The 12,216-nt window shown below is 44.3% G+C and overlaps 1 protein-coding gene across 27 annotated transcripts in view; it reads right to left on the reverse strand.

The window, feature by feature from the left end:
* The window catches only part of LOC129030496 (DNA-binding protein RFX8-like), a 103,008-nt gene that overhangs the window by 74,873 nt on the left and 15,919 nt on the right, over window positions 1–12,216 (reverse strand). For 2 of the 27 annotated variants that reach the window (XM_063649113.1, XM_054475862.2), the window contains exon 1: window positions 1,409–1,993. The exons of 19 other annotated variants lie outside the window; for them this stretch is intronic. Coding sequence is in view for 5 of the 8 variants with exons in the window: in XM_054475859.2 (XP_054331834.1) it covers window positions 1,071–1,144 (74 nt within the window). In the remaining 3 variants the exon portion in view is untranslated. Of the gene's footprint in view, window positions 1–1,070; window positions 1,372–1,408; window positions 1,994–3,523; window positions 3,653–4,369; window positions 4,544–6,674; window positions 6,852–12,216 lie in introns of those variants that run through there. 6 more of the 27 variants (XM_063649108.1, XM_063649109.1, XM_063649110.1 and 3 more) reach the window with 6 other exon arrangements.

Genomic DNA, 12,216 nt, shown 5'->3' on the forward strand with positions numbered 1-12,216 from the left:
CCCTGGTTACCATTTGAAGTGAGTTCACAAACGGCCTTAGGAGGATGTTCAGGTATTTTTTAATCAGTCTCATCATTCTTTCAAGTCTCTGGAGCATAATTTAAACCCTGGAAACTCTAATTCACTAAATGGTGAACTGAAGTCATTGAAAGGCATCCTGAGTCCTTTTTTCTAAGAAGGATGCATGAGGGGCCTGGGTCAGTGGGTGTAGCAGAAACCTAGCCCGGCTGTGTAACACTGAAAAACGCTGTGTGCTTCAATATTTATTCATTTGATTTTTTTTTCTCTCATTGAAGATAAGACATATCAAAAATGTTCTTTTGGAGGAAAGTGGTAACTGTTTAGGCCTGCCAGGGTTATAATCACAAAACACGCCCTTCATTTTTGTGTCACTCACATGACTTTTTCAAAAGTCTTCCCTGAGAAATATTCTTTGAAACTTAAAAAGAGAAAAATGTACTCTGTTATATAACAGTTATTCACCTTGTAAAACTAAAGGTCCTAGAACTGGTTTCAATTATTTTCCTATTTAAGAAGATCTGCAACCCCATGAGTTTCTCGGTCCCAGGGGCTGAGGATATTTTTCTTTCCCTTTTTTCCTGCTTCGACTTAAATAGCTAGAAGTGAATTTCACAATGTGGAATGCATTGCTAAAGCTAAAAACTCCTTAGCTTTAAATTAGGAAACATCCCATCCTGGATCTAGGGAGAGAAAGCTTTTCCTCCCCTGGCCAGTGCTCAGGCGCTTTTGGATGTACATGGAAGCAGGGTCCAACCAACGGGCCCCCGCGGGGCAGACCCGATGGCTTTCCGCGGGAAGGGTGACAACGGGGAACCCACAGATGGAAAGCCCGGCCCCATCGCCGATTCGGGCCCGGGGCTTTTACGCGTGTGCGTGCATGGGAGGCCCCTCCGCCTGCGGCGGGCGAGCATCAGAAAGCGCTGGGCCTGGGGCCGCTCCTCACACCCGGCTTTGACCCGGCGTCCCGAGGGCAGCCGTAGCGGGAACCACGCTTCCCCTCCCCGGCCCCACCTCCTCCATCCGAGCGTCCCAGGCGCCTGGCAGCTCACCACTGGATGACGCCGCTGTGTGGGCCCCGGCTACCCCCGCCGCTGGACGGCGAGGCAGGCACCCCCTCCGCCATGGCTCGGCCCCGGACCTGCAGCACCGAGGCAGGCAGCGAGCGGCGGCCGTGGGCGGTGCTGGGTTGCACCGGTCCTGCCACCGCCGCTCCTCGGTGTTTACTTTAGAAAGGGGCGGGGGGCGCGGAAGGCGCGCGGCGAGTACGGGAGGCCACAGCTCCCCAACCCCCGCGCCCCGCCGAGGATGTGCGGACCCCGCCCTGCATCCTGCGGTGTAGGCTGGAGCCGCCTCCCGCTGGCACCCAGCGCCCTTCCCACCTGCTTACCAATCAAACAGGGACGCGAACAAGCAGCACCAACTTACACCTTTTCCAATCTGGTCGCGGTGTTGAATCCGTGGGGGTCCTTGACTTGCTTGGGCGTTGGAGTTATTCAGGCAGTTTTCAAAAATATTGATACCACGGCTGCCGCTCCCCCTCCCAGCCCCGCCCCGCCCCAAGAGGTTCTGATGAATTGGTCTGGGCGAGGGCAGCCTGGGCCAACCGGCTTTTTCAGGGCCCTGGGGTCATGCTAATGTGCCCGCCGTTGCTGAAAACCGCTGGACTTAGGAGTTTTGAAAAATCTCGGAGCTCAGAATTTCTGGCAGGCAGGCGCATCTGGACTTCTAGGAGGCTGGTCCCAGGTGACTCCAGTGTGCTGCTCCAGGTGAGCAGTGCCACCTCAACGTGAGTCCCCATATCTGTAGCCAGGCCCTGCCAGTCCTTGCCCTCAAGAGCCATTTATGTCAGTGTCATTGCTGTGTGACATGGAGCTGCTGGCCATCTCCAAATTCATTTCCTTTGTGGGGAACTGTGTGGTTGTTGTGAGTATTAAGCGACATTTACTTGGAAGGCTGTGGCATAGTCAGAGTTCAGTCATGCAGCCGTTACTGTGGCTGCTAACTGCTTCAGAGTCTCCGGGTAAGGATTTCTCAATCTAGATCAAAAACACATTTGCCGACTTAACAACAACAAAAACCAAACCGCCCAGTTTAAAAATGGGCAAAGGACTTGAATAGACATTTATCCAAGATAGCATTCCATTGTATAGATATACCATAATTTGTTATTCATTAGTCTTCTGTTGATGGTCATTTGGGTTGTGTCCAGTTTTGAGCTATTATGAATGAAGCTGCTATCTATGAACATTGCTGTTTTCCCCTGATACTGTTTTAAAAATCCATTTTCTATTCTCTTGCTTTTTTCTCCCTTGTTTATTTTCATTCTTTCTTTTTCTTTTTTCTTTTTTTTTTGAGACAGAGTCTTGCTCTGTCACCCAGGCTGGAGTGCAGTGGCACAATCTCAGCTCACTGCAAGCTCCAACTCCCGGGTTCATGCCATTCCCCTGCCTCAGCCTCCCAAGTAGCTGGGACTACAGGCGCCCCGCCACCACGCCCGGCTAATTTTTTGTATTTTTAGTAGAGATGGGGTTTCACCATGTTAGCCAGGATGGTCTCGATCTCCTGCCCTTGTGATCCGCCCACCTCGGCCTCCCAAAGTGCTGGGATTACAGGCATGAGCCACCATGCCCAGCCCCCTTGTTTATTTTCTTAAAATCCTGATGACTCTACCATAGACACCAAGTGACCTGGAGCTGAGGCCCATTCCCTGGTAGAATAATCATACAGATGAGAGCCTCTGTGTTCAAACCTACCACACAAACCAAGAAAACATCAATAATTGATATGACCTTGTTGTATTTATCAAGAGTTGTGATGAACTTGGTAGTTAAAATGTGAAGGCAGTACCTTGGTAGTAACTACCACAACATTCTTTCTAAGCAATGTTACAGAAACAATTTCCCCTATACACACACACAGATGTCTCACTCACCCATTTATGAACCCATGGTGTTATAAATAAAAGAGGTGAGCCGGGCGTGGTGGCTCATGCCTGTAACCCCAGCACTTTTGGAGGCCAAGGTGAGCAGATCACTTGAGGTCAGGAGTTCGAGACCAGCCTGACCAAACATGGCGAAACCCCATCACTACTAAAAATACAAAAATTAGCTGAGTGTGATGGTGCGCACCTGTAATCCCAGCTACTTAGGAGGCTGAGGCAGGGAGAATCGCTTGAACCCAGGAGGTGGAGGTTGTAGTGAGACGAAATCATGCCATTGCACTCCAGCCTGGGCAACAGAGTGAGACTCTGTCTCACAAAAAAAAAAAATAAATAAATATAAAAAATAAAAGGGGTAAAAGATGAAAGTTACATTTCTTTCTTCTTCCTCCATTTGCAACAAACTAGGAGTCAAAGACATTAAGAAACTAGTAACAAGGAGAAATTTGGCCCGGAATCAGTCCTCATTCCATATGCCACTTCAGTCTTCCTCTCCATCCCCCCAGCTCCAGCCCAGTCGGTGCTCTACGGATTGCAAATGCTCCATAAGTTCTGAAGACTGACCGCCTCTGTGATGTGGCCGCCATCCATCCTTCAGTCACTCACATCCAAGGTGACTTTTCTTGTCATCCAACATCCATGTTTAAAGACCTTTCCTCATTACCAGGACTTCTGATCCACTTAGGAAGGCCTCTAGAGGGATATATAGTTAAATATGGTAGATGGAATTATGTATTTACCGCCATTCCCTCCAAAAGCTTCACTCAAATAACAGATATGAGACTTAAAAGAAAGAAAGAAAGGACACAGAGCAAGATAGAAAATGACAGCAATGACATTTGGGAGCCTAGAAATCATGAGTTTGTGCTAATGGATTTAGCACCCTTGAGAAAGCCAAAATCTAAACTGGCAGAGGAAGAAATTCAGAAGTAGGCTGGTTTGTACAGCAGAAAGTCAGAAAGACTCAAGAACTAGAGGTACTAGGTGACTTTAAAAGTAGGGGTCCAAGTGAGACTAAAAATAAGTATATTGGTTAAAAGTCACTCTCAGAATCCATTACACCTGAATTTCCCCTCTGTGGTTAAGCAACCAGGCAACTGCCCCAGGCCACACTGGGAAGAAGACCCCAGGTTCACTCTCTGGAGAGGCAGGGCCAGAGGGATTCCAGCCCCGCAGGAACAGTGGGAAATGGGTGTTCCCATACTGAAAACAGGGGATTAAGTGTGACACTTGAGAGAGTGACAGCTCTCATCCCTTCTTCAATCTGACTCCAAGAACACAGGCAGCCAGGCTAATATCTCCCAAGAGGAGACAGGGAACTTCCTCCCTTGTAGAAATAACCTGACTTTCAGCCTGCAGAGCTTTGAGAAAGTGGACTACTGTTGCTTAAGCCCCCCCGAGTCGTGGTACCTTGTTATATAGCAGCCGTGAAAGACTGACAAAACCATCTTCCTTAAGAAGAACAGGAGGCCAGGTGCGGTGGCTCATGCCTGTAATCTCAGCACTTTGGGGGGCTGAGGTGGGCGGATCACGAGGTCAGGAGATCGAGACCATCCTGGCTAACATGGTGAAGCCTCGTCTCTACTGAAAATATAAAAAATTAGTCGGGCGTGGTGGCAGGCGCTTGTAGTCCCAGCTACTTGGGAGGCTGAGGCAGGAGAATGGCATGAACCCGGGAGGCGGAGCTTGCAGTGAGCCGAGATCACGCCACTGCACTCCAGCCTGGGTGACAGAGTGAGACACTGTCTCAAAAAAAAAAAAAAAAAAAGAAAAGAAAAAGAAAAAAGAAGAACAGGAATAGGTCTGGACCTGGTGGCTCATGCCTGTAATCCCAGCACTTTGGAAGACCAAGGCGAGAAGATCACTTGAGGTCAGGAGTTGGAGACTGGCCTGGCCAACAAGGTGAAACCCTGTCTCCACTAAAAATACAAAAAAATTATCTGAGCGTGGTGGTGTATAATTGTCATCCAGCTACTTGAGAGGCTGAGGCAGTAGAATCGCTTGAACGCGGGAGGCAGAGGTTGCAGTGAGCCTAGATCGCACCACTGCACTCCAGCCTGGGTGACACAGCCAGATTCTGTCTCAAAAAAAAAAAAAAAAAAAAAAAAAAAAGAGAAATAACCTGCCTGAGAGAAAACACCTACCATTTACATTTGGGGATTTCCCAGTGAAACAGCCCAGCCAGAGAACTGTAAGTGAAGTGCACCAACCAATAAGCCTCACCTACCCTCACAGAATTTCCACTCTTAATGACAAATGGATAGCCAAGGATCACCAGACATTTGAGAAATGCTTCTAACATGAACCACAAAGATTAAAAGGAAGCTGGTGAGGGGGAGAGAAATAGGCAAAGAGCAAAAACAAACAAACAAAAAAACCAATAGAATTAACATCCTTAAAGAGCTAAGGATAGATATTGCACCCATGAGACAAGAACAAGAGGTTATAGACAAAATTTTTGACAAGAGGGCTCTTAGGAATTAAAAATGTGAGAGCAGATATGTAGAAGTCAATAAAAGGATTAGAAAATAACATCAGGAAATATCACAAACATAGAACAATAACCGAGAAAAAAGGATGAAACAAGATTTTTAAAATATTAGCAAATGACCAGGTGTGGTCGCTAATGCCCATAATTCCAGCACTTTGGGAGGCCAAGGTGGGCAGATTGCTTGAGCTCAGGTGTTCAAGACCAGCCTGGGCAACATGGCAAAACCCCATCTCTACTAAAAATACAAAAATTAGCCTGCTGTGGTGGCGCATGCCCATCTTCCCAGCTACTCAGGAGGCTGAGGCCAGAGGATCACTTAAGCTCAGGAGGCAGAAGTTGCAGTGAGACGAGATTGCATCACTGCACTCCAGCCTGGTGACAGAGTGACCCTGTCTCAAAAAAATAAAAAAATAATAAACAAACAGCCAATAAGTTCAGATAGTCCAATATCTGGAAGGGACTTCAAGAATGAATAAACGGAGAAAAGTGGGGAAAAGAAATGAAGCAAACCATCATAAGAGACAACTTCTGGAATGGAAGGATGTGAGTTTGTAGATGGAGAGGGTTCACCAAGCACCCAGAGCTAGGGAGGAATGACAATTCAGGGGTCACAGGAAATCTCAGAACACCAAGGACACAGAAAATCTCAACAGCTTCCAATAAGTTAAAGAAAGAAAAAAAAAAAAAAAAGACACAGTCAAAGCCTTGGGGAAAGACTGGGAATCAGAGTGGGTCAGACTCCTTGTCAGTGACCACCAGAAGACAAGGATTATACATCTTCAAATTCTAGGGGAAATGGCTTCAAACTAAAATTCTACATCTAAGCAACCACCATCAGTCTAGGGTGAGGGTAGAATAAAATCTCAAAAAACTTTACCTTCCTGTCCCCATTTTTCTTTTAAGGACAGATATACTCCACTACATGAGGGAATGCTTGAAGCAGAGGCAGGCCCAGGGTCCAGGCATGGGAAGGCATTGCCCATGCTGGAGGCTAGGGCTGTCCTGCAGTGACAGTGACCTGCAGGCCTGGAGTGCTATTGAATTGAAACCGACCCAATAGTCCCATAGACAGATTTTTTGTTTGTTTGTTTTGTTTCGGATAAACATAGGAATTGACCCTTCTGATGCTAAAGCTTGAAATTTGTATTTGTTTTATCTAAGTTCCTTCCCTGGGAAAAGACCCTCAGACCTCTCAAAAAACAGTATCAAAGAACTGCAACTCACCAGATCATTGCATCAGCCAATGAGATGCCAGACCCCTCATTCATCACAATTGTTTCCTTACCCTTCCCTAGTTCCTGTTTTCCTACACATTGTTACTTTTCTTCCCTGCTATGTAAACCCCTAATTTTAGTCCATCAGGGAGGTGGATTTGAGACTGATCTCCCATCTCCTAGGCTGCAGCACCCAGTTAAAGCCTTCTTCCTTGGAAATAATCACTCAGTGATTGGTGTTCTGTTCGGTGAGCAGCAGGACCTAGATGGAACCCCTGGTATTTCCATAGCAGAATCAGTCTGAAACAAGAGGACAGAGGGTTACAGGAGGGGTGGCCCCAAGGGAGAAAAAAAAATTGATAAATTACCTCCTATGTTTGAATGTATGGAGAAGCAATTTACATTTTAGGAGAGTTATAAGAATGAAAATAAATTAGCAATTGGCACATAAAAATCTAAAAAGAAAAATTATCTTAGGAAAGCAAAAAAGAAAAAAAGTGTGGTATGAGAAAGAAAATGTAGTTAATTATATAGTATACCACATGGCTAAGCTTTGAATAGTATTTCCACAGTCATAGTAATATAAATACTGGTAACAATCGACCAAAGTATTTTTTATTTTATTTATTTTGGGAGGGAAATTGTAGTGTATGAGAGCCAATTATTCTCTTCTGCAGAAGGAAGACAAAGGGTAGTATTAAAGTAGAAAAATAAAGAAATAGCAGCATAAGCAAGTTATTTAAAAATAGGAAGGCAAAAATCAAAATAAACAGCTGAACTAATTGAAATTGGTGTTGCCTGTAGTGGGAATGGGGAGTAGAAAACTGGCACAGGAGTTGCTGCTCTTGTTACAAGCTTGTAAAATAATTTCACTTATTAATGTATCTGTCACTCTAAGAATTAGGATTTTCTAAAGAAAAGAAAAAAATAGGCTTGAGAGTATTTTTTTTTTTTTTTTTTTGAGACAGAGCCTTGCTCTGTCGCCTAGGCTGGAGTGCAATGGCGTGAGAGCAACAGCTCACTGCAGCTCTACCTCCTGGGTTCAAGTGATTCATGTGCCTCAGCCTCCTGAGTAGCTGGGACTATAGATGCACACCACCAGGCCCAGCTAATTTTTGTATTTTTGGTAGAGACATAGTTTCAAGATGTTGGCCAGGCTGGTCTCGAACTCCTGGCCTCAAGCGATCCGCCTGCCTCAGCCTCCCAAAGCGCTGGGATTATAGGCGTGAGCTGCCATGCCCAGTGGCTTGTGGACATCTTTTGGTGTCTGGAGACATGAGCACATTGAATAATGTGGGATCTTAAGCATATCCAAACCCCTGTCCTGCTGGATGCAGCCACCCACAAGTCCCCAGAGTAGTCTAAGCCTCCTCAAGGACTCCAGTCTGCGTCTGGTTCCTCCTTCCAAGTTGTTGTAGAGTCATTAACCAGAAAGACTGATTTCTCTTTGGTGGTTTATCCCCAGTAGCCAGAACACAGTATAGATGCAGTGCTATCTTTTTTAGCATGTGAAAGAAATGCATAGGTTGCCAGGCTAATTAACTAAATGTTATATTTAACTGGGAAGATAACATAGCCCTAGTATTTGGATTTATCAAAACAAATTCCAGATGGCACACAAGCCCCAGAGAGAGGGGCCATCTGGTAAGAAAAAGCACGGCTCATTTTTTATAAAGGTGAAAGGTAGTAAATGTCAACACTTTCTTTTTTTTTTGAGGTGGAGTCTTGCTCTGTCACCCAGGCTGGAGTGCAGTGGCATGATCTTGGCTCACTGCGACCTCTGCCTCCTGAGTTCAAGTGATTTTCCTGCCTCAGCCTCCTGAGTAGCTGGGATTATAGGCACCTGTCAGCACACCTGACTAATTTTTGTATTTTTAGTAGAGATGGGGTTTCACCATGTTGGCCAGGCTGGTCTTGAACTCCTGACCTCAGGTGATCCACCCACCTTGGCCTTTCAAAGTGCTGGGATTACAGGCGTGAGCCACCACGCTCGACCGTAAATGCCAAAACTTTCTATGCTGAAAATATATCTAGCTGTTGCTCTCCTGGAGGAGCAATCCTCAGCCTCATATCTTTGCTAATTCAAATACCTGCGACATTATGCTCTTTCAAATAACTGAGTGATTAAGTATGGTGAGTATAAGTGATTAACACTTGGTGAGTATTGTAAGGTTTCAGCATATACCTGTTAAATATATTTTGTACAGTGACAGCTGCAGGCATTAATAACACCATTTAACAGACTCTACAATTACACAAATTCTTTGAGTATATAAACCAATAAAAACTGAAAATATTTTTTTCCAAAATGATTTAAGATGTTGCTGCCATTTTTTTATTTAGCTCAGCAGTGGTATTTTTGGTGTGTTTTCTGTTTGACAGGATGTTTCTTGCACATACTTTCTTCTCTCCGTATTCCCACTGTTCCTCTGAAACTAATCATTCCCTGCCTGTATTTATTCACCAGTTTCCCACTCCCCTCCACCTGGCCCCACTTGCACACAACTGCCAGCTTAATCTTCTTTAAACATTGCACTGTTTATATAACTTCCCAGCTCAAAAAACAGTCAATACCTCTCTGATGTCCAGAAGATAATGTGCAGGCTTCTGCTCACAGACACCCCAACCTCATCACCCAACTCCCTCAGTGTGAGTCCCCCACACCCCAGGGCTGCAGCCAGGCTATCATCCCAAGAACTGGAGCTCTGTGCCCAACCTCAGTGCTTTGGCTGGGACCAGATCCTCTCTCTGCTGGGCCCTAACAGCCTTCTCCTTAAGGAGTCTGGGCCCTGCTCCGTCTATCTTGAGCCGAATCCAAGATGATTCAGCATGAAGATGGGAACTGTGCCCACAGAGAGGCTTCTTGCTCGAGCCCACCTCCAGGTCTGTTTCCAGGGGGGAGGTCATTAGCCCAGATTTTATGTGATGGGAACAGTTGGCTATCCTTGGTGGTAAGCACAATAATAATGTCCCCTTACCCTACAATGTCTACAGCCTAATACCCAGAACCTGTGAATTTGTTACATTACATGGCAAAAGAGACTTTGTGATTAAGTTAAGGATCTTGAGATGGGGAGATGATACTGGATTAGCCCAGTAGACCCAATGTGAACATAAGGGTCCTTATCAGAGCGAGGCAGGAGGGTCAGACTCAGAGAAGGCGATGTGAGGACAGAAGCAGAGGTCAGAGAGAAAGGGAGATTTTGAAGATGCTAAGGGCTGGCTTTGAAGATGGAGGAGGGGGCTATAAGCAGAAGAATGCAGGCAGCCTCTGGAAACTGCAAGAAATGGATTCTCCCCCGCCCTCCAAAGGAGCCAGCCCTGCCAACACCTAACTTTAGCCTGACTCATAAGACTAACTGATATGTCTGACGTCCAGAACTGTAAGACAAGAAATTTGTGTTGTTTTAAGCCACGAAATTTGTAGTAATTTGTTCCAGCATCACTAGGAAAATACTACACTCCCTTTGCAGACTCTCCTGGTTCCAGTCCTAGTAATCCTGGCCTGCACTCTGATGTATCTATTACCAGGCTTTCAAGCTGAGACCGATAAAGGCTAAAACCTGCGCAGTCCAATACATTCACCACCAGTCACATGCAACTATTTATAATTAAACTTAAACCAGCCATAATGGCTCACACCCGTAATCCCAGCACTTTGGAAGGCCGAGGTGGGAGGATTGCTTAAGCCCAGGAATTTGAGACCAGCCTGGACAACACAGTGAGACCGAGTCTCCACAAATAAAAAAAATAATAGGGTGTGGTGGTGTGTACCTGTGGTCCCGGCTACTCAGGAGGCTGAAGTGGGAGCATTGTTTGAGCCTGGAAGGTCGAGGCTGCAATGAGCCATGATCTTGCCACTGCACTCCAGCCTGGGTGATAGAGCAAGACTCCATCTCAAAATAATTTAATTAACTAACTAATTGGTGTAGTTAAATTAAAATAAAACATTCAGTTCCTCTGTTATGCTAGCCATATTTTCGGTGTTTAATAGCCACATGTGGGTAGTTGTTACCAAACTGGATAGTGAAGGCAGAATAATTCCATAACCACCAAGAAAGCGAAGGAAGAACCATCGGAGGTTACAAAAATAGTCTAAGCAGGATAAAAATTAGAGGTAGGATAAAGTGTCTATTCTCAGGCAGTATCACTGACATTTATGAATTTACCAATTTGAAAGCTAAATGCTTAAACCCCCCATCTGGAATCAGAATGATTGTGCTGACAGAAGTTCACTGTTCTGTCTCAGTTGTTACAGAGGTGTTTATATTAACTGTAGTCTCTGGGTAATACAGATATTCATTAGTTAGCCTAATTATCACATTCCTCTGGAACCATTTTCACAATCTGCTATAGAGAAAGTATGAATATTAAAACATTTTTTAAAAGTGGAGACTATATAAAGAGAAGGCTATTTCTTCATACTTGGGCACAGACAGTAACAATACCATTAGTTTTTAATATTTCTGAAGAAGAGGAAAGACTCCTAAAGATACCTCAAAATGCTATGAAAACTGACTGGCACATAGTAGGTGCTCGAAAAACACTTACTGAAAGACTGAATTGCTTTAGAGGAATCAACAGTACTTTATTTGTGTTAGCAATGTAATTTGCAATAACTTTCCTAAAGAATAAGTGTTGGAGAATATCAAGCAAACATCACTATATATAAGATAATCTCATGGTAAACCCTGATAATAGGCAGTTAGAAAACTGGTACATCTTCCCTGAAACTTTGGTTTACATGATTAACATGCAAATTCCACTGTTAACAGACAGAAGCCACAAAAAGCTAAACCTGCTTTCATTTTTCAGATTAGCATAAGATTAGGTATATATTATATAAGCAAATCTGTGATAAAATTATCTTAACACCCTTGATAAAAGATGCTCAATGAAGAATTCTTTTCCTCAGCCTAATACTCCTACTACCCAATTTCTTTATCACAGGAGTTGAAAACTTCTTGTTCACAATAATCTATTTATTTTGCCAATACTTCTAATGTCTATTTAAAGTATTATAGTGATGAACAAAATATGACAAATTGAAGACAGAATTGCAAAGATAAGTTGCATATTCTTTTTCAGTTAGCAACTATTTGGGTGTTTTCTTCTAGAAAAAAAAATGCTTATGATTGGATACCTGGGTTGGAAAGTTGTGTTTTTGTTTGTTTTCTTAGAGAAACATCCTAGCCAAGAAGGCCTTAGGAGACACAGAACACTGGATGAGCAGATAGACATTAATTGTTCTTAAAAATGCAAAATATAAAAGCAACATAAAAGGCGAAGCTCTAAGGTACATAAAGCAAAGTTACCAAGCCTTTAGAAATGTCTATTTTTTATTTTCTAATCTGCATTTATCTCAAGGATCAACATATTAGAAGTTTCAACAAAGAAATACATTGCTGTCTGGTACAGCGTTAGCGCTGCTAACAGCCTCACTTTTCCCAGAGTTCCGCCTCTTTGGACAGTTTCCTGCAGCATCTTGTTGTGCCTTTCTAGAAGTGTATCATGTTCAGATTGCAATGTTTGAAGTTCAGATACATTAACCT

The sequence above is a fragment of the Pongo pygmaeus genome, chromosome 12, assembly GCF_028885625.2.
Source record: "Pongo pygmaeus isolate AG05252 chromosome 12, NHGRI_mPonPyg2-v2.0_pri, whole genome shotgun sequence".
Classification (NCBI taxonomy): Eukaryota; Metazoa; Chordata; class Mammalia; order Primates; family Hominidae; genus Pongo; species Pongo pygmaeus.